Here is a 21,019-nt window from a genome sequence, read left to right as displayed (position 1 = left end):
AGGTGCATCTGACACCAGTCATCTTGAAGCTTTCTAACCCTTTCTAGATAGGGAGGCCCTGAATTAAAATTTTGAAAGACTTGGTGGCACCTAACAGCTGGCCATTAGTACCCCTATCCTTCTCTGTATTTGACCAGGCAGTGGCTTGGTGAAGGAAAAAATGGTTTACTATGCATTAGTATCTTAAACTGAGGCCAACAGCAAATTCCTGGGTACCAATTGCCCCCTGCCAGCAGACTGCTTATGATTTCTCAAAGCAGGGGTGAGATGCAGTAGGACTGCTCGCCCACTGGGAGCAGCTTGAGATATGAAGAACTAATTGTCTGTTTAATAAGAGGACCGATGATTAACTAGAAGTCCTCGTTCCTGTTGATATGAGGAATTTACAATTCCACCTCCAGAAAATTCAAACTTGTCATACACATTATCTGTGGCTTACTTTTGTGAGAGCCTTAAGCTATGTTGTTTCTTTGCTTTGTTCTATGAAAGAAAAGCCTGCAGCCTGTGTTGCAAAATGGCTAATTAAAGTTCTGTATACCAGTGGATAAAGCCCAAACCACGTCAATTCTTGCTAGGGTCTGCCACAAGAGGAGCACAGAAAATTTCTAGATGGATATGTGCTGGCCAGAAAGCCATGTGGTGAGGCTTGCTACCTTTACAGACAACAAACCCTCTGTAGGGTGGCTTTCCTCTTGGAGTCTGAGAAGAGAGGGCTGGGGTTATGGCAAGCTGTTGGGTAGCAGCAGATTGTGAGAAGGGTTGGTTTGATAGGAGCAGCTGAGCAAATACTTCTCATCCCATCAGAAGTGGGTGAGAATTTCCCATGTTCTGCTGAATTCTTGCACAGAGACAGTGTTTATAGGCTCTTCACTTAAAGAGTAATTGAGAAATAAGCTCTTTTTCAGGTGTTTCCTGCTCTTGTTTTTCATGTCTGTGTGAAGGACAGGAGCCAAGTATCTTGTCTTGTTGGAGATTTTAATTGTGTCAAAGCAGACAGTACTCTAACATGAGCAAATATTGTTTCTGTTGCATCTGTTCTCTAGAAAGAAAATTACCTGACAGACCTTTTCTTCCTTTTTGCCTTACGTTTTCCTACAGGCCGGGTGATTTATTTAGTTACGGGCCAGGTGATTTATCTAGTATCTGGATAACTATCTCTAGTGCTCTCCTGGGTACCAGCAGCAGTGGTTTTACTCTCAAGTACAGATGTGCCACTGAGGTCACAGTTGCATTCATCTATGAAGCAGTTATATTTATTATGATCTACTTATCCATTCACCAAAATTGGACCTGCATTTTACAAGGCACTGTTCTTGCATGTGCTGAGATCACTTTTGCCATATATAAGAAAAGAAGTGCTTTTGGGTGCTGGGAACCTGTATTGCAGGTGACTGTGGTGGAGTTGTGGCTCTGCTGAAAATTAAGCCATGTACGTGCCAAGGAGACACAACCAACTCCAAGACCAAGGCTGGAAAGCAGATGTTGCCTATCACTTTGCTCCACCAGCCAAGGGCCTTGCTTGTGTTGCTGTTCCTGAAGAGCTTAAGTGAATGCCAGTGGAAGAATGTGGCCTTTGTGTTGCAACATCTTTCTGGAGGGAGATTAAGAGTTACTTAGGTGGGACTTCTGAGTGCACAGTTGTTCTGTGTTTTGATTTCCATTTTCAGTGGGCACATGTAGCAAAATGAGTTCCTTGGAATAACCTCTCTGGGGTGCTTGTAGCATTAAGCTCCTCTACAAGTTGTTAGACATGCAGATACAGTCCTTTCATTCTACTGAATTATGAAAAGATGTACCTTCTAAATCATACATCACATTGCAGACAGTTTTCAAAAGAGAGACCATATGCTTGGTGAAGTTGTAGATTAGTAGAGCAACTAATGGATTATGTCTTACGCTATGTCATGGGTTAACTTTTGATCAATGAAACAAGCATTGCCCCAGAGAAATGCAGTTCTTGGGATCATGATGTGTGAAATAGGGAAATTGGCTTTTGAAAAGTCTCATGTAGGAGATGGGCTCGAGCCAGTTCGGGTCGATAGTAAGGTTGTTCTTCTACTGGCATTGGGCACAACAATCCTTCTCTGTAAAGCAGAACCAAAACACAAGTGTAATTTAAAGAAAATGCAGACCAATTCAATTAATACATATTTGCATGCTTAATCATGTTTTGTAGGGGGTTTTTTGTGTTTGGGGTTTTCTTGTGTGTGTTTTTGTTTGTTTGGTTGGTTGGTTTGGTTTGGTTGTTTTGGTTTTTTAATGAACTGGGATCTTAATTTTGCTGAGATTTGCTGTTAGGCAGTAAGAGATAGTACATCAAAGAATGATTATGCTTAAGCTTCTATGTTACTCCATTAATAAACTGATTTTATTGTTGTTTTTTGCCTGCTAATAAATCTGGCTTTTGTAAGTAAGTTAATTGTTGTGTTATTTGAATCGATATTGTCAGAAGCTGTGTTGTTTTTTGATAGCACATTAAGTCAAGAACAAGAGATCAACAGAGCTTTTGCTGTAGTCTGACAGCAGTATCAGCAAATGGGCTGTTTGTTCTTCCAGTCTTTTTTGTGCTGCGATCAGGTGGTGGGGAATACAAACAGCAGGTTGTTATCATGGTATTGTCCTTGATTCCAGGCTCCTACCTATGGGTACATGTGTCCATTCTCACAGGCACACAAAATAAAGCCCCAGTTTGGTTACTAGTGACAAGTGAAAAAGTTACTAGTGTCAGATCTCAAAGGGATTTGCCTCTGAGTTGTGATACAGGTTTACCTTCATAAATCCACCCAGCAAGTACAGTGCTTAGCCTTAGATGAGTTGGCTCAGGAATTGGATTATCAGGAATTGGAGCTTCTCTAAACACAGGCACAATGAGAGACTCTTCTGTCCTTTACATCACTGTTTTCAACCATTTGGAAGTGCAGTCATCTGTGTGGGAGACAAAACTTCTCTTTGATGGCTTGTTTGTTTGCCAGTCAATGGTCTCAGGAGCTTCATAAACATTCAGCAGTGTAGCATTTCTGACTTCCAGCTGGTACTTTAGCCCTCTTTTGCCGGAATAAAAGCTAAACCATTGAGACTTTTAAAATGGTGCTGACTCATAAGCCTAGATAATTTAAAGATTAAAAATAAAAAGTAAATTCAAGTACTATACTTCTCATACAGATGCTTCTTTAATTTTGGTGGTTTAAATGACCATAATTATATATTTTAAAATAGCTGTTTCCCTTCTCTTCTGGCTCTTGAGAAAACAGATGCAAAATAAGCCATGCAGGGGTTGGGCATAGGAGAGGTGTATGTGCAGCATCCATGCCCTCTCTGTTTTAGTTTAAATTTTATTGCAAGTTAAGCTCTTGGGGCTCTGGGAAATGGTGCATCCCCTCCCCATCCTGTGTATGGTCTGGTGTAGGTGTCTGAACTGACAAAGCCAGTATGTGGAGGCAGAGATAAAGACTGCTATCACCCCTAAAATCCTTCTTTTTATTTTTGCCTTAATGGCCTCAAGAAGGGCTTCTAGATTTATGGGTGCTGCTTCTTCTCTGCTTTTCTAGCCTGACAAAGTCCTTAGTTTGCACCATCAGCCAAGGGGACAGGTGCCCATCAATGTGGCTGAAGTGCTTCAACCAAAAGCATGTTGAAGAGCAAAAGGGTCATGGTAGACCACTGGTTTAACAGAAGGCAGCAGCTTCTAGCCCATTTTGTAAGGGACCTGAATCTGTCCGTGCATTTGACATATGTCTTGAAAGCTCCTGTTGGGTTGATCCACTGTGGGAGTATGGAGGGATGCTTAATTTCTTAGTCCTGATAGGACTGAAGTTAATGCTAAGTTGCTAAGTCTTATCAGTAGTTTTATGAGGTCTGGTAGCTTTGAGTATGAGCAGTTGTTAGGATCCTGGCTTTAAAGAAGAAGAGTTGGAAATGGGTCACTTTCAGGTTCAGTGACAGCAAAGTGGGTGTCTTCTCTTTTGATATGAGCAAATTCCTTTGCCTCAGTCTCAAACAGGGTGCCTGAGGCTATTAATGAACCTTGCCATAGTGATCATGTCAGAGCCTCCAGCTTGCTTAAATAAATCCTACTTATTTGTCATCAGAAGAGTATGTAACTGTTTTCACTTGCAAAACAGCTGATTATGTATCCATAGAGCATCCTCCTCTGGCCCCAGTTAGAGGCTGAAGCCTATGTGACAATGTGTTTTGTGAGTGAAGGCTTGTTAATTGAGCATGTAAATGTGTAATTGACTGTACAATTATTCAATTGAAGATTTTTAGTTTGCATACAAATATGAGAGCACACTCATGCAGTTGAGGAGATTTTCTAAGATCTGACGCTTAAATAAATATGTGCATTAAGCAAACAGATGTGAACACACTTACAAAGATCAGTCCAGCTGTGGCCACCTCCTCTTTTCTTTTGGTATGTGGGTATGATAATCTGCATATTTTCATCCAAGTCTGACACTATAGTTTCTGTGTTACCTCGGTCCTTTTCCCTATGAAACGTGTTTCATTGGTGTGGAAAATGGCAGTTACTATAGAAATTGTTCAGAGTTTGCTGTTAATGTATGTTCTAGCTTTTAGTGAAGTAGTACCTTGTGCTTCCAGTTGTTGGTGTTGTAATACCTTTAAAAATGGTTCTATGTCATATGAAATATTAATTTGAAATGTGGGGGGTTTTAGGGGAAAGCCTGCATTACTACTGGGAGTTGTTGGCAGTTGCAGTCCAGTGCAACTTCTGAGAAGCAAAAAAGGGTGTTAAACTTGCAAATAACAGTACACATTGTGTTTCTTTGCATTCAGTAGTTTCTGTACTTGGAAGCTGCTGATTTCCAAAGAATGGGTGATCTGCAGTTTTGTCCTGGCAGTTCTTGTCTGTTGCAGTGAATAAAACCCCAGATGTCTGTTTGAGGTCTCCTGTGTTCATTTACTGTGAAAGAAAACACAGTAATACTGCTTTTCTTTATAACATGTCCTTTTTTATATAGAATTGAACACTGCATTCAGTCTTTTTGAGGTGGTTTGAGATTTGGTATATAGGAAGGTAGTTTCAATAACACTCAAAAATTTCCTGAATAGTGAGAGAGCTGTTCCACATATGTGATTGACAACTTCATCCAGCCAAGGGTAATCTGTTCGTGTTCATAGGCCCACAGAATGGTTTGGGTTGGAAGGGACTTTTCAAGATCATCTAGTCCAACTCTCCTACCTGCCCCTCTAGTGGCAGGGGACCTTCAACTAGACCAGTATGCTCAAAACTGCATCCAACCTGGCCTTGAACATTTTTGGAAGGCTTTACCTCCCAGACTCATGGCGATGTCATAAATAATGCTTTGGTCAGGGGTGTGAATGGTGTCAGGGTTGGGAATGCCATTTTAAGCTGAGTGACAACCACTCCCCTTATGCCCCATCTTTTTATTGCTCTGCAGATGTCGCTCCTATGAGGATTGCTGTGGTTCAAGATGCTGTGTAAGAGCTCTCTCTATCCAGCGACTATGGTATTTTTGGTAAGTCAGGGCATTTGGGAATTTTATGTTTATCCTTATCTTGTCTTGTTTGCTGGAGTTAAATCAGGGTATTGCCAGCCCTAGCATTTTAAAGTACAGTAGTACAAGTATGCGGTAAAGTGTATGTGTACATAGAAATGCAATGATTTGGTGTTTTTACTTATAAAATTCTCCCGATGTAGTGAGAAAACACTGGAAAAGGTTACTCATGTCAGGTTGACCTTTCCTGCTTCTGTATCCTGTGGCTTTGTACAGGCAGTCGTCCCATTTTTATCCAAAATTGCTGAATTCCTTATGCCTGTCCTAGCTACTATCTATGAAGCAGCGGTATTCATTTGTTTTTGTTGGGCACTCAGTTTTGAAAGAGGATTGTATGAGGAGGATTGTGCTTTTAGGCAGGGTTTAATATATTCTTGCCAGCTGAATTGAGGCTTCAATTAAAAAGGAAGAGAAGTACATTTATGACTATGAGGATTTTACTGGAGATGACAGCAAGGGAAAAGAAGGCAGAAAGATTTGAGCTTGTGAAACCAGCAGCTCAGTAATCTGGATAAAGCTTAAACAAATCACTGTTATATGCATAATGAAAAAATAAGGTAAATTCCTTTTGGAGTGGAATTTAAGAAAGCACCTGAATAAAACCTTCTCATTGTCTCATTACAGTAGAGAGAAAGCAAATAGTCTCCTAGAAAACCTGATTTCAGGCATTTTTATGTAGAATTTGAAGTCTGATTAAAAAAATAAAAGCTTTAAAAATTGAAAAAAATAAACACTGAAAACCAGAAGCCTGATATATACTATAATACAGACATTTCCCAAAGCTGACTGTAGGATTTCAGTGTACAATCCTTACTGATGTAACTGAAGATCTCTCTATCTCAATCCCTGGGGTGCCGTCGTAAATCTCTGTTTTTCTGTTCAGAACAAATCCTTTGTAGGAGTATTGCCAAAGGGGAATGTATTAATATTGGCTCAGAGAAACAGGACCTCCTTCTGCTCTTGTTTCTAATGTAGAAACAAGAACAGTTTGACCCTTTGCATGAAATTACTCTTGCTGCTATGCTGTGGCACACTCTTCCTCTCAGGCATCTGGGAATTCTTCAGAGGAGATAAGCATGGTGTGTAGGCTTGCCTCTGACCAACTTCCTTCCCTTCCAAAAAAGCACAGTTGTCATTGTCCAAGGCCCACCAAACGAGAAGGCACTTAAGCAGAAGAACCATGTGTATTTACAAGAGCCTGCATGAATCACTGGTATGTCTGATAACTCCTCAAGAAAACACAGTGAAAGCCACTGTCAAAAGAACAAAATCTTGTGTGCCCGTGCTGCATATTCCTGCTTTCACAGCACCAGGGCAAGGGAATGATGAGGACAGTTTAGTTAGGTCAAAAAAGCAGCTGAGAGGAGGAGAACTGAAGCAAAATTATGTCCTTTTCCTTCAGAATGTAATGACCCATCTAGGAAGCACAAAGCAAAGCTTGTAATCATCAGTGCTGAATGCTTCAGTCTTCTGGCTTGAGCTTAAATGCCAGCTACCATGTTTCCCACAGGAGACGAAATTACAGTGTTGGGTAGTTTAAGAACATCTAACAATCTTCTTTTAATGGCAACTGCAGAATAGTATTCCTCTGTCTCCCACAAACCTCCTGACCAGCCTAGATGCTATAAGCCTGGGGCCTGCATCCAAGATGCACAGTTTGAAACTGTACTGACCTGGAATTTCAGTTCAGCATCCTGGTGGCAATGGTCAGGTATGAACATAAACTTTTGAAAAGGTCAAGGGTGTTTTTGTTTCAGATTTGTATTTTACATGACAGAAAATATTGACAATAGTACAGATCACTAAATATGTCCATAATGCATCCATAAGTGCCCCATGAGTGCTGCCTCAAATGACAGACCTGCTCTCAACTTATTTAAGAAACCCTGTTAAAAGTCGTAGGCTGATGTAGAGTGTTTTCAGTGAACAGTCTGGGTTTGAGAGCTGCCTGAATGCAGGTGGGTTTTGACTTCCCTCTTTTTTTTTTTTTTTCCCTAGGTTCCTTTTGATGATGGGAGTTTTGTTCTGTTGTGGGGCTGGTTTCTTTATCCGAAGACGGATGTACCCTCCTCCATTAGTAGAAGAACCTACTTTTAATGTGTCTTACACCAGACAACCAGTCAACACTGCATCAGGTCAGAGGCTGCTCATTATAAAAGTTTCACTAGTTTCTTACATTTGCCAAGGTATTTTAAAAGGGTGGGCTTTGAGCTTTTGTTTGTTTGGGTTTTGGAAACTGTGGGATTCTGACAAGGGATTGCACTGGATTAAACCACGCAGCCACCTCCTGCGATGAGTGATGCTTTCAAACAGCATTATTCAGCTGCAGTGTACAGAAGTGATTTTGAGACCCAAGATCATAGGACTTTGAGTTCCCTTCTGTTTTGGTTCCTAATGCCTTTACAGCTGTGTATCCATGCATGGAAGGAGGCTAGCAAGCTCCCCCTTTGCAGTGTAGACAAAATGATAGGTATCCAAAATCAACAGTACTGTGAAGAAAGAGTTTAAATACAACTGATAACATCTGGCAGAGGTGAAGGAAAGTCTAGTGTTTTCTTCCACAGTCTGGCTGTCTTGCAAGTCTTTTCTTTTTATTTGCCTTCAATGCTCTGTGCTACAGTTTTTCTGTGGCAAAGTGGTCCTTCTCCCATTGTTAGTCTGTTTGCTGTCTCTCCGGTCAGTACTGGCTGTGAGCATCAGTAGGATCTACCTAGTGAGGGCTTCTCTGACAATACCGCTTTCAAAGTTTGTAATTTCTTCCCCTCTGTTAAATAGTTCCAGTTGGGAGAATCCTGCAAAATGTGAGTCATCTGTAAGCAGAAGCTGTTTGTGCCTTATTTTAAATGCAGCTCTCTCTAGTTGAAAGACCTTCTACAGTGCTGAGATTTTATCTGAGTGCACACTCTGGTGCTTTCTTTCTCCCTGCCTCAGCAGGGCCAAACTGAGACATTTTTAACTACTCTCCACATTGCACAAGTCGGTGCTAAAGTGTGCCAGCGAAAGTACACTCACGCACACATATGCAGGCGTGCTTGGGACACTTGCACTTTTCCTCCCAGACCGTCATGGAAACAAAACTGAATATTTTGTAATGACAAGAAGGACCTCTCTGAAAATATGGTGCTTAAAACTTCTCTATCAAAAGTCTTCTGAACTATTACATCTCTGTGCAATACTGTGGCTGCATCAAGACAGCCTCCTTAGAAAAGTGTCCTAAACCCCCTCCAGCTTGCTGTGACTATGAGTGTTGTGCAGAAATGCAGCATTTGGGCTCTTACTGCTCCAGTGCCAGCTATTACACATCCATGTGCCTTGTGTAGACTTTGGAAATGCTCCTTCTTTATCTTTAAGCATGGACTCATACTGCATTCCTCCACCCTCTCTCAGGTCTAAACAGTTAAAAAAGTGTTACAGACACTTTATTCACCCTCCTTGTTTAAATCCTAAGAGGTTTTTTTAGGGCTTCCATTCTGCATCTGTTTTTCTCCTTGACTGAACAGACAGTATTTTTCAGCTGTGGGGAGAGGCAAGCTAACTAAACCGATATTTTTAAGCCTGAAAAATAGATTATGTGAACAGGGAGTGTATTTGGTTGGATTGGTAAACAATGGATTTAAATTTAGAGCACTGTTTTACTTTTTCATGATGCTTCATGGAACACAAATCGTGGACAAATATAAAAAAAGCACAAGCTCTTTGACCTGTTTATGGCACCTGCTTCCAGACTTTTGTTACTGTTACTTAAAAGCTTTGGGCTCTGAGGTAACCCCATCTTTTTTTATTATTATTTTTTAGTTTTAGTTTTTCTACTAATCTAGGAATATTCAATAGGAAATTTCGAGGTTTGGTAGCAGTAGCCAATTCACTGTTGAGGTCCATGGAGCCCTTTAAAACATGGTTCATTGCCAGTCTCCCTTCTCTGCAGTGATAAAAGCAGCATCTTCTGCCATTCCAGCAGCATCTTCTGCTGGGAGTGCTTTTTCTGTGGGCCTGATTGGGAAAATAAATTGAACATCTCACCCACAAGAAGCAGTTTGCAGATCTGGTGGTATCCCTCACTTCAGTCCTGGCCTATGCAGCCCCAAACTGGCAGTTCAGGTGCTGGCAATGGTCAGGTCCCTTTATAGTCACTGACCAAATGCTTGCTCAGCTGATCCCACAAGGATGTTGATATTCAGATGTTATTTTCTTCTGCATTTAATGAACTGAAAGATTGGTGTCCACACTTCCCTCCCCTCTCTCCTGCCACAATTCAATAATACACATAAGTTTTAATGCAAACGGTTATTTTCCTGAAGAGCAAGGTGCAGAAAGCTACCTCAACCTCTCCAATTTCCCATAAAGATGGAAATGAGCAACACAGAGCTGGGCAGGATTTAACTGTCCATTTAATCAAAAATGCTTAAGAAAAAGGCTACAGAAGAGGGTAATAGCCCAAATTTTGGAGAGGTAAGACTCAGCTCCTGGCTTTTGGACAGGTGAGAGCTCAGCCTGGCTCTCTTGCAGCCATGAACTGATGCTATAGATGGATGCAGTGCAGGGGCTTCTCGTTACTGCAGCAAAGTAGGGAGGCTGCGGAGCAGCTCTCTTCACTCACACAGGCAAAAGGAAAAACTATTGTGATGGTGTGTTAAAAATTACTGTGTTAAGAAGGAAATAGCTTCATTCCTGATCTGCTTTATATCATCTTTCCTCCTGAGTGTCCAAACACAGCTCCTTTGGCAGACACCTCAGGCTCTGGGACAGTTTGTGTCCATGTTCCCTATCTGATTTTAATATTGTAATAACATGTTTTGGGATTTGGCATGTAGCTTTTCCTGAATGCTTGAGGTTGTAGGAATGCTTAAAGAAGCCTGTATTACTTCTGTGGCAATACTGAGTCCAAGGTCACAGAAAGGAATGATTGAGGGGGAGATCCCTTAGAGGCTGTGTCATTTTAGGAAACACAGATTAGCATCAAAAGAAGAAAACTTGTTGGTCTTTTTTTCTCAGTCCATCTTTATTTAAGTAGACAGGGAGAAAGAGAAGAAAACTAATTTACTTCTTGAGATAGAGACAGTCTGTGAATTCAATTGCATTAGGTCATCTTCACCACCCACTGTGATATCTGAGGAGGGTTACACACCACCTTGGTTCCTAATGGCAACAGTCTCTGTTACTCCTCATGTGTCATAGCCAAGGAATTTTGTGTTTGATCATAAACTTCCTCTTTGTGTCCCTGCAGGCTCAGACATCATTTCCTAAATTTAATCTATGCAAAACAATCTTGTCCCATTGTGTTAGCCAGCCATAACTGGCTTCAACTTGGCCTATTGCTTCCAAGCTGTATCATGCCTAGAAGGGAAATTATCTATTTGAGATGCACTCTGGCTTATCAGCAGATCCAGTACACCACCAAATAATCTATGAAGTCCTTCTGTAAGACTTGACACCTGAGTCAGGGCCACAGTAGAAACTCCTTTGTCCCTCTGGGATCCTACACCTCTCCTCTCTGCAGACACAGTAGCTTTTCTGTCAGGGGAACTGAACAAGGATTGCTGTTTTCCTTTTCAAATGGTAGTTACTTGGACTAGTGGTGCCCTTTGTTTCACTAAGTGATATCCATTAGATGCAAAATTGAAACTTCTTGGTGATATCTGAAGAAGTGAATGTAGTCCTGCAAGGCTGGGTTTTCTCTGGAAGGGGGAAAAATAGCTCCTTGTCTTTACTCTGATGAACACTTTGAAAAAACTTGAATTTGTCCAGGTGCGCAGAGCACAGGCCCTGGGAGACCACAACCTGATGTCACTGCTGTTGTTGATACTTTTTCTCTCCTTTTCTTTCTTTCAGGGTCACAACAACCTGGAGTGCCGTATTACACAGATCCAGGTGGACCTGTGATGAATCCCATGGCTATGGCTTTCCACGTCCAGCCCAATTCCCCACAAGGAAACCCAGTTTACCCACCCCCACCTTCCTACTGCAACACACCGCCTCCCCCATACGAGCAGGTGGTGAAATCCTCCACGTGAGGACTCTGGCTCTCTAACCTGACTGTGTGAGAAGAAGGTGCAATTGCAAAATGACCAAGATGGAGGGCATATGCCCTTTTGAACACTTGCTAGTTCTCCAAGTCCTCTCTCCCTCCCTTCCCTGCACCTTTCCTCATTAAAGTTATTTGCAAAGGGGGTGATTTTTAAATTTTTTTCTTTTGTTTTTAGTAGAAGTGGATTTTTTTCTTTGTCTTCAAAATGAGAGTTGTCTTTGTAATGCTTTTAATGGAAACCTATATTTAAAACCTGTATGTCTTTCTCTTTATTTGTTGTTCATTTTAATAGTGATTTTAATTGCATTGTGGCACGTTACTGATAGCACTTCTTTCTGCAGCCCCAGAGTGATGCACCCTCCTAAGACCCCACAGCAGAAATGCCCTCATCTAAGGGAAATGACAGAGAAAGAGGGTAGAAGTGGTAGGCAATGCTTTTGTCAGAAATTGTGACTACCATATTTTTCTTTTATGATTTTTTCTTGTACAGTTTGCTTCTGATGTACAACAGAAAGATGCTGCAATAGAAGTCGCTGTGACTAGAGTACCAGCATTGGTTGAGCCATGGCAGGGGCTCTGCCACGTGCCCTGGAAAAGAGGGAGTCATTACTTTAAATGATGCATCCAAACAGTGAAGGACTGGGACTAGAGTGTTTCTTGTCCATCACTTGGACTCTGCCTGTGTGATTGGCATCCTGGCTCACCTTGTTTTGCCAGCAGTGAGATTGTATGAAACAGATAACCTAAATGTTTGTGATGAGAGGGAGGTGTTATGACTTCAGAGCTACTTGTGCCTCCTGACAGAACAGGTAGAAACACTGAAATATGTAGGTTTTCTTCCCTATATTGGAAAATACTTACAGTAAGAATGGATGGGAGCATAGTTACATATTTACTCCCTTTGATGTTGATGGGAGTTTAGTCCCAGATGCATAGTAGCTTTCATGATAGTCTTACTGCTGCCACAAAATGTACCAAGTGGAGCTGTCATCTTCAGATGACATATCTATAAATCTGCTCTCCTCTCTAGATTCAGGCAAATAATAACTTTTTGGGACAGGTGCTTAATAGCATTGTTTGACCTGATGCACAGATGGTTTGACTTTCAGTGGCTCAGCTCTTCATGTGTTTTGTTGTGAATGCTCATGGCCAACTCTGAGTGACCACAGGTGAACAGCTTCAAGTAAACACAGAGCCCCTTTAGCTGTCAAGGCTCTTACACCCCTCTATGTCTAGCAAAAATGTGAAGCTGCTCTGAAACATGACTATGTACTAATGGGACCTTCTCCCTTTGTGCATATTCAGAGTCATGCCACTGAAGAGTGACCAAAAAAAAGATGCCATTGCCTCCTGCTGCTGAAGGACCTGCTAAAACAGAGTTAGGAGTCCAGTGTGGACCTTTGGGTACCCAGTAAAAGCTTACTCACTGCCAATACACAGACTGTTCCTGTGTCACGCCAGCCAGGGCACAGAGATCACCAGGGTGGTTTGGAGTAATGTGAAGCCCTGAGTTGCACAGGGAGCCAAAGCTTTATGGTGGCATTGTTATGTGCAAGTGGTTTGTGAGAACTTGTTTCTAGGTGTCAAGCTGAATTTGCAGAGCATCTCTTTTATTGCAAATATGAGTGTCTTAACAGGAAAACTTCTAAGGGCCACTGTTCCTAAAAGTTGCTGGTGGAGTTAGTGGCCATCTGGAGCAGAGCTAGGTTTGGAGGAGTACATTCCTGCATACCTGACTTGGGTAAACCTGTAACTAAGGCTTTCCCTTACTGTGCATCATAATAAGGGACAAAGCAAAGTACTTCCGTGTGTGCAGTCAAGGCTTGATAGACATGTAAGAACAAAAAAGTAAATTTTCTATATGAATGCTAGTTCCATCTGCACACCACAACTGTATATATTTTCTAAATTAGTGTGCATTTGAACTGTAAAGCTGTGTATGTCACTGAGTATGGTTATGTATACAAGATGATTTTTTAAAAGCAAATCCAACCTTTTTCTGTCAATAGAAATGACAACAGACCTCATGTTAGTAGATAGATGTTGTTAAGTCCTTTTATATTATGAAATGTATCTATGACAGCTGGCATTGTCCTGGACACATTGAATAGAAGCCTTTGTACATTGAAATTCAATTTCCGGTGAAGTTTTCCTGAAGTCTGGGTAGTTTATTTCCTAGTGTTGATGGATGACACTACCTCTTAAAACACATGGACTTCTCTGCTAGCAAACTTGCTTGGTGCTTGGTCTTTTCTTGAAAACACAACACCTATGTGGACATCCATATGAATTACTTGCAGATTGTTTACATGCCTTTCCTCTTGTTGCCTCACCAATTCCAACAGAATTTTACTTGGCAGTAGTGATGCCCTAGGAGCTGCCAGCTGCTGCAGCTTTGCTAATGTGAACTGCCCTGTGGTGATTTGGTGCTTTATCTGTTGCAGTTCTCTGAGTGCATCTACTGTGTCCTTTCTAACACAACAGAGATTTGGTACCTTGCTGATGAGGCAAGGTGGTGTTTCAACTGCAAAATAAGGTTGGTGCTGGTGGCTCGGAGACTTGGGGATGTGTGGGGCACTCTCCTGCCCCTTCCCAGAGGCACTGGACCCGTATGCGGCTGACTCCCTGCCTGCCTTTAAGACTGCCCCATCTACATCAGGAAAATGATTTAATGTCTTGTGGCAATCCATTTCCTGGTTCTTTCAGAGGTGTTTGATATGAGGGGGGTTTAAATGCCTTGACAGGGCTTGGCCAGAATGGAGATATTTTAGTGGAGCCACTGTACCTGGGTGAGGAGCCAGGAACACAAGCAATAACCCCTTGTGGTCTTCTTCAGTTGCGCATACTCAAAATGTGTCTGATGTACCTGTGAGGAGGCACTGAGCAGGTGTGTAAGGAAACCTTTGAGGTCTTTCTCTGCTGCTGTGACCCTGGCAGCAGTGAGAATGAGAAGGGGGTCAGTCCTCTTCTGCTACAATGAAATCTCCAAGTATACTGTTTTAAAAGGCACTACGAGGGACGATTAGTACATGTTGCCTGTAGCTCTGATGTAGCCTGTGTTTCATCACTTTGGGAAAAGATAATGTAATGACAAACTTCTTTTGTTTTGAGGGTGGCTTTTTTTTTTCTTTTCCTTTAGAGCCCTGTGACAGCTTACACTGCTGTGACAACAAACAGCTGGGATTACATTTTCCAACAAGCTCTTCAGACCATGTGAAGAAGCAAAGGCAATACTCCTCTTTCTTCTCCACTTCAAACAAACAAACAAACAACCCATCCCCAAAACCCTCAGAACAGTTAGCTTTAAATGCATATATCCAAGAAGCCACTTTTTGGCACACAGGTCAGCGAAGAAGGTATAACACTTCTTCACAGACTGAAGCCTTGTTGTTTTTTTTTGTTTTTGTTTTTTTGTTGTTTTTTTTTATTTCTCAGATCTAACTCTGCTAATTCAGTAGGTGAGAGAAGTGGGCCAGGATGTCTTTGTAGGCCCTGTGGCTGTGGGAGCCCTCCCCCTTAATGCCCTGTCATCACCTGAGCTGCCTTCTGGGCTTTTACAGTTGTACTATTTGGCAGGGAAATGACTACTGAGACACCATGCAGAAGAAGATCCAGCATGAGACAGTTTCTACAAAGCAACTGCCAGATAATAAGCAATTAAAGAGGAGAGGTGCAACTGGCAGCCACTGTTCCAAGGTACCATGTGCTGCAAGGTAAAGGGGACAGCAGAGAAAGCAGAGGGAACAGTGACAAGCAGCCCTCTGACCCCAACCCCTGTAGATGAAGGTAGCTGCCTTCCCGCACAGATGTGTTATTTTGGCTTTATGCAGTGAGAGAAGTCACAGCGATTGTTGTATCTCTAGCTGTGTCTCACACTATTTCTCTCCTACTGCCTAGCCCTATCTTATCTAATAGCTGCAGCTGGATTTACAGCAGTCCACTTGCAGATTTCAAGGAGAAGCTGTGGCTCAAAGTCAGGTCCATACTGCTCCCTGCGTACAAATAACAGCTGCCCTGCCTGTGAATCATCATGAAACCATTGAGAACAAAGGGGAGAAAAGTGAGTAATTTCACCAGGAAAGACTGCTGTATAAAACACCCTAATGGGACAGGGCTCAGGCAGCAGGCTGCTGCTCAGCTATTACCTGACACACTGCACACATACCTCCTCCCACCTCTCTATTCTATGCTGTTTTGATGTTGCAGAGATTTATTGTGCTAGAAAAATCCCAATGCATTTATCTAGCTACAGCTAAATTTGTACAGAACTAATGCTCCTAATTAAAAAATGCACCGAGTTTCTCTCGGTGGCAATGACAGCCATGAGTGGCACAAGGGGCTTTGAGAAACAGAAATACTGCCCGTTGCTTGCAGCATGCCTCAAGTTTCCTTCTGTTAAAATCTTGCTAGAGGAACACATCAAACTTTCTCAAAGCTGGAAAACAAATGTTAATCAGCTGGACAGGGATTTCATATATGTGTTTTAAAAACCAGGTCATCCTGAGTCACGCTTTAGATGCAAACTCTTCAATAGGACCTATGTGACCAGAAAGAAAGCGACATTTTGCACTAAGCAATGATCGCTAAAAACCACCTGGGAGAAGCAGCAGGAAAGGGGCCTGCAGTGCTAGTAAACTGTGAAGGTTAAAGAAAAGCAATTTGCCCAATTGCCTGCTTTCTGGCATGTGTTTCATCCTGAAGGACTATGAGATACAGAGGTGGTTCAGCTGTCAGATCAGTGGGACAGCTCTCACCACAGTGCTGGAGGGAAGGAGGGAGAACAAGAGGGAAGAAAAAAAAAACCCCACACAAATTACCACCACATAGCTTGATCTTTACTAATAAAGCCAAAGAACAAAACATCAGCATTTTTTCCTCTTTTTCTGCCCAAAGAGCATCTCCATTTTTAAAACTACTGCTTTTTGCAACAGATGGACTATTACACACAGACAAAGCAAACCAGGAAATAATAAGACATTTTCCACATTTTCCACATTTTTAGTTGGATGTCATTTTGGAAAACAATGCCTTGATGAAACACATTTTTTCACCTTCACACCATATCTTTTCTTAATGGGTCACCTAGATATCACAATGCTGTGATGAACAGAAAGGAGCCATGGGGAAATTCACGCCAGGAAGACAAGGCAGATGCACTGTCAGATGCTTCTCAGCTCTATTCTTTCCAGTCTTACTCAATTCCAAGATTCAGCAGAGAAGGATGGTGCCAGGCCCCACTGTGGCAGAAGGCTGGCTGTGGTACAGAAAGAGCTCATAGCTGACTTGTTCATTACTATGACAGGTACACTCAAGTATCTTGGAGATCTCCTCAATATGAAGCTGTTCTGAGTGTGTACATACCTATATATTTTTAAAACTAGCAAGTTTTCATTCCTCTTGGGCTCCAGCAAACCAAAATCACCTCCTACAGGAACCATTCCAAGCTCAGTAGCCTAGGCCAATATGTACATAACCACTGAATGAAAAAAGCTGCTTGGTGACCCCATAGTTATATGGTCCATACAACACATGCTTGGGATTTGCCAAGAAGGCTGGTGGCTTCTGTCTGTTTGTGAGCAGTTCCTGTAAACTTGGTGAGCTCTGTCCCTGTTAACCCATTCGACATGCTCTGCAGCCACAGCGGAGGGGAATGAACCAAGGTGTGGGGGTCATGTGAAACAGGATTAGAGCTGATGTCTCTACCTCCTTTGTTAGCATTTCTGTGAAACTTCACCCTGGGCAAGTTTCCTTCCTGGCTTATTTATGGGCAGGATCAGTGATCCCCAGGCTTAAGAAAGAAACACAGAGCCCTTGGCATGATTGGCATGGAGGAACATCTCATTGAGATGGTCTCTATTGGTACACTGTGCATTGCCTCCTGTAATTGGCTCTCCCTGTTCCTCACTGATCCTTCACATTAATCAGCTCTCCCCTGTCCTCACTTTCTGCTGCTCTGCTCGTTTGCTTCAGCCCAGCTGCTTGCCATGCAGCATTCCTCATCCCCACTGCCTTTCTGCATTTTCCCCTCATCCCTGGCTGTAGAGGTATAGCTGTCTTTGGTGTCCCCACCTCACCTTCTGCCCTTTGCCAGAGGGGTGGAAAAGTCTCTCCTCCTGCTGTTTTAATCCTACCTGACAAACCACTGGGATGTTAAGCTGTTCCTGCACTGACACTGTTGCTGTTGTCCAGCAGAACTGAATGTGGAAATTATTAGCATCCCAATAGATTTGGTAACAAACATTGTAACACAATCAAGGAAGTCACCTGCTACAATTCAGATTTATGCAGGAACAATACATCTCCAAGCCGGACTACAAGCACTGGTGCTCAACAGATGGCCCACAGGTCACTTATATCCCAGTGTGTGCCCGAAAGGTCAAACTGCCACATGTCACACACCCAACAGAAGATATCAATTAAAAGAAGCACCTGAAAAGACAGAGCACAGGGAGACCTGAGGGGAGGAGGACCACAGAGCTTGAGCAACTGAGAGTGTGCTACACTTACCTCTCTCAAGCAGTAAGTGTACATACTGACTGGAACACATAAACCTGCTGTAAGTGTACTCAGAGTATGTTCCATTTCTCCTACCAAACCAACAGCCTGATATTCAGGAGCATCTGGAGGCTGGTCTAGCATTTCACAACTTCACCACACTACAGGAGGAAGCAAAGCACTAGCAGCAGTTAAAACTAATGGCAAAGGGCTTTTCCGTTTGGATTTTAAGATGAAATGTACTTCAGTTACAGCCTCTAGCAATGGCTTCATATTGCTCATTTATCTTCTGCAGCCTCCACAAACAGCTGGTACTTATTGCTCCTGTACTACTACATGGGCTAAATGCAAGGGGACTGAGGTGGGAGGCGAGGGCCTAGAACAAATCATCACCTTGGTTTCGAAGTAACAGTCATCCTGAGTTACCTGCATGAGAAACTTGCCCTGACACCCTCCCTTACTCATCTGTTCTAGATGCTGCAGGACAGGTTTACTACAAATCCAGGTACAGGAGAGGAGAAGCACAGTTATGCTGTCCTGGCTCTGGTGTTGGTGGCAGTGGGAGGTTTGTCCAAGTGACTTCACCTGCAGTTTAAGCTCATGCAATGGGACAGGGCTTTGCAGAGGTGGGGAGAAGCACCTCCACCCTGCTGTAAGTGCCTAACACACTAACCAGGTGCCAAAGGGAGACTCTCTTACAGACTTTCAAAAAAACCTCCCACAACAGCAGCAAAAGACAAGTCAGATCCCTTCCAACCTGCTAAGTTTCTGAAAACATAGGCCTCATACCTCTTCATCAAAACAGACTGATCTCCATCAGCTTAGCTTGTAGGGAATGTAGATAAAAAGGCAGAAAAATATGAACATAAAAATATTTGTCATCTCTTTTTAGAGTTGCCAGCTCACCAGTGGAGCTGGGCATTGTCCTGCAGCAAACTCTCTGGCATAAGGTGGAACTCTCTGGTACCCATACTGCAGAAAGCAACACTGCTGCTGAGAGTCATGCACGAAGGTACAGGACGGAGATTCACACAGAGACCAGCTTTTTGCTAACAACAAAAGACTCGAATCAACACACAACACCAATAAACGTGCAGAGCATGTCAAAGACCTGAAGAAGACAAATACAACGGAAGAGAGAAAGTTCAAAACTTGACTTCTGTTGTCCTACATCTGAAGGTTTCACTTTAACAGAACTTAAATGTGGCTTCTCCTGTTCATGCTCTAATGACTTCATGGTCCTTTGGGGCGGGAGAGGTGAGAAAAGGGGTTTAGCCATCTGTCGGTTCAGCACTGAGTTGGTTCAGTATCAGAGGCACTAAACAGTCTCATCTCTTTCGGCATCAGTTTTCTTTCAAAATGATGGTTTTAGCTGTCCTGTTCCACTTTGTTTTCCCTCCTGTGAGGTCCAAGTTCAAACGCTGGAAACTGGGAAGTCTCTGGTACTGAAATATCTGAGAGGAAGTGAATAGCTCCAGCCATGCCTAAAACATAACAAGAAAGAGATCTTTGTGTATCTTTGACATTAAAATAATACAGTTGACAGCAAAGGCAATAGCACAGGTTTGAACACCTCCCTCATTAGATCTCTTTTTGAACAGGTGAACTTAGGGCCTATAGAAAGGCAAGTGCATCTGTACTTTGTGCAGAAAACAAAATTTTATTTTAAAAGATCAAAGACAAGAACCAAGATCTCTCTGCTAACATCTTTGCAGCTGAACAACCTGAATGCTATTTCAAATTAAGAAAAAGTTTGGACAGTCCCTCGCTATTGGAGCAGCTCTGGCTTGTCATTTAAAAAAAACCCAAAACTTTATTATACTTGTGATGTACAGATTCATTTCTTCACTATTCATAAAGAGGTCATCCAGAGCCTGAAAAACTAACATCAGCATCACCCAATAGAACTCTAAGGGTGACAGACAAAAGAAACACCCTACAGCAGGAGAGCATACAAACATAAGCTTAGTTTTAAGATCAAGCTAAAATTCTATTTTATCAATAGCTATGCACATATAAAGGAACCTTCCAGAATTACAGTATCTGATGGAAACAAAACAATCAAGAACAATCCCGTAAGATGCACATGCAGAAAGCATGCATGTACATGCAGAACTGGACAACGTCAAGCTCAATTTTGGCTACAAAAAACAAACAAATCCCAAAACAAAGACTTTATCTGAAATATGAGACTTCTAGATTCTTCTAAAAAAGCCCAGACATTAAAAACTAAAATAAAAACTGTATATCCACATTGAAGCACAAATCATCCTAGTGTTGGCACTACTTCACCTTCTCAACAAATTTCAAACCATTTATACAACATGCCCACTTTTACCACCCCCCCCAACAAGTGCACGCAAGGGTGCTATCAGGAATAAGAATAATTATGCTTGTCTCCCTTAAGCATTAAGACAATAACTCTGTGTTTAGGAGAGATGCATATAACTCCTGCTCCCTTGTGTTCACACCCTGGACTGGTTTATTTGCAAAATAACCCTGCTCCGCCTGCTGTAATTTCACATGTTTGCGGCAGGTGGCGCACGAGGCTCGTTCATGGAGCAGCAGCGGCGCTACCTTAAATTCCACTTGGGTCTCTCATTCCTTGATACTCATTCTATAACACAAGGATGAGATACAGAATAGAAAATAAACTACAAGTAAAAATAATACAAAGCTCTAGGAAAGTATTTTGCAACATCTTTGAACTTACAGAAAAGCCCATAAGAACTCTGCATTTCTTTCCTGCTCAAGGAAATTTGAGCTCAAGCTCATCTGCGTTCATATTAAAACTACCTTTTCCTTGGTTTAGTATTGCAGCAGAGAAGGTCCAGTTCTGACAAGCTGCCAACTAGTTTTGAGACCCTCTACCCACAGCTGCCCCTCTCCCAGTCCCTCTGTGACACCACCTGTGACAGAACTGCTGCCCAGACTTCTGTTTGCTTTAAACCAAACAGCATCA

General features: G+C 42.3%; 2 protein-coding genes across 4 annotated transcripts in view; one reads left to right on the top strand and one right to left on the bottom strand.

The window, feature by feature from the left end:
• Positions 1-11,820, top strand: part of VOPP1 (VOPP1, WBP1/VOPP1 family member) — a 79,281-nt gene extending 67,461 nt beyond the window's left edge. For all 3 annotated transcript variants that reach the window (XM_027675808.1, XM_027675806.1, XM_027675807.1), the window contains 3 exons: positions 5,421-5,498; positions 7,536-7,672; positions 11,367-11,820. In XM_027675808.1, the coding sequence (XP_027531609.1) occupies positions 5,421-5,498; positions 7,536-7,672; positions 11,367-11,548 (397 nt within the window). In that variant the 3' untranslated portion in view covers positions 11,549-11,820. The remainder of the gene's footprint in view (positions 1-5,420; positions 5,499-7,535; positions 7,673-11,366) is intronic.
• A 4,555-nt stretch (positions 11,821-16,375) lies between these two features.
• LANCL2 (LanC like 2) overlaps positions 16,376-21,019 on the bottom strand; it is a 32,297-nt gene continuing 27,653 nt past the window's right edge. Inside the window, exon 9 of the mRNA XM_027675805.1 lies at positions 16,376-19,541. Within this exon, the coding sequence (XP_027531606.1) occupies positions 19,426-19,541 (116 nt within the window). The 3' untranslated portion in view covers positions 16,376-19,425. The remainder of the gene's footprint in view (positions 19,542-21,019) is intronic.

This window comes from Neopelma chrysocephalum, unplaced genomic scaffold, assembly GCF_003984885.1.
Source record: "Neopelma chrysocephalum unplaced genomic scaffold, ASM398488v2 Primary Assembly neopelma1_26, whole genome shotgun sequence".
NCBI classification, from domain to species: Eukaryota; Metazoa; Chordata; class Aves; order Passeriformes; family Pipridae; genus Neopelma; species Neopelma chrysocephalum.
Note: the sequence above shows the minus strand (reverse complement) of the source record. Positions and strands in the feature narration are given on the sequence as shown.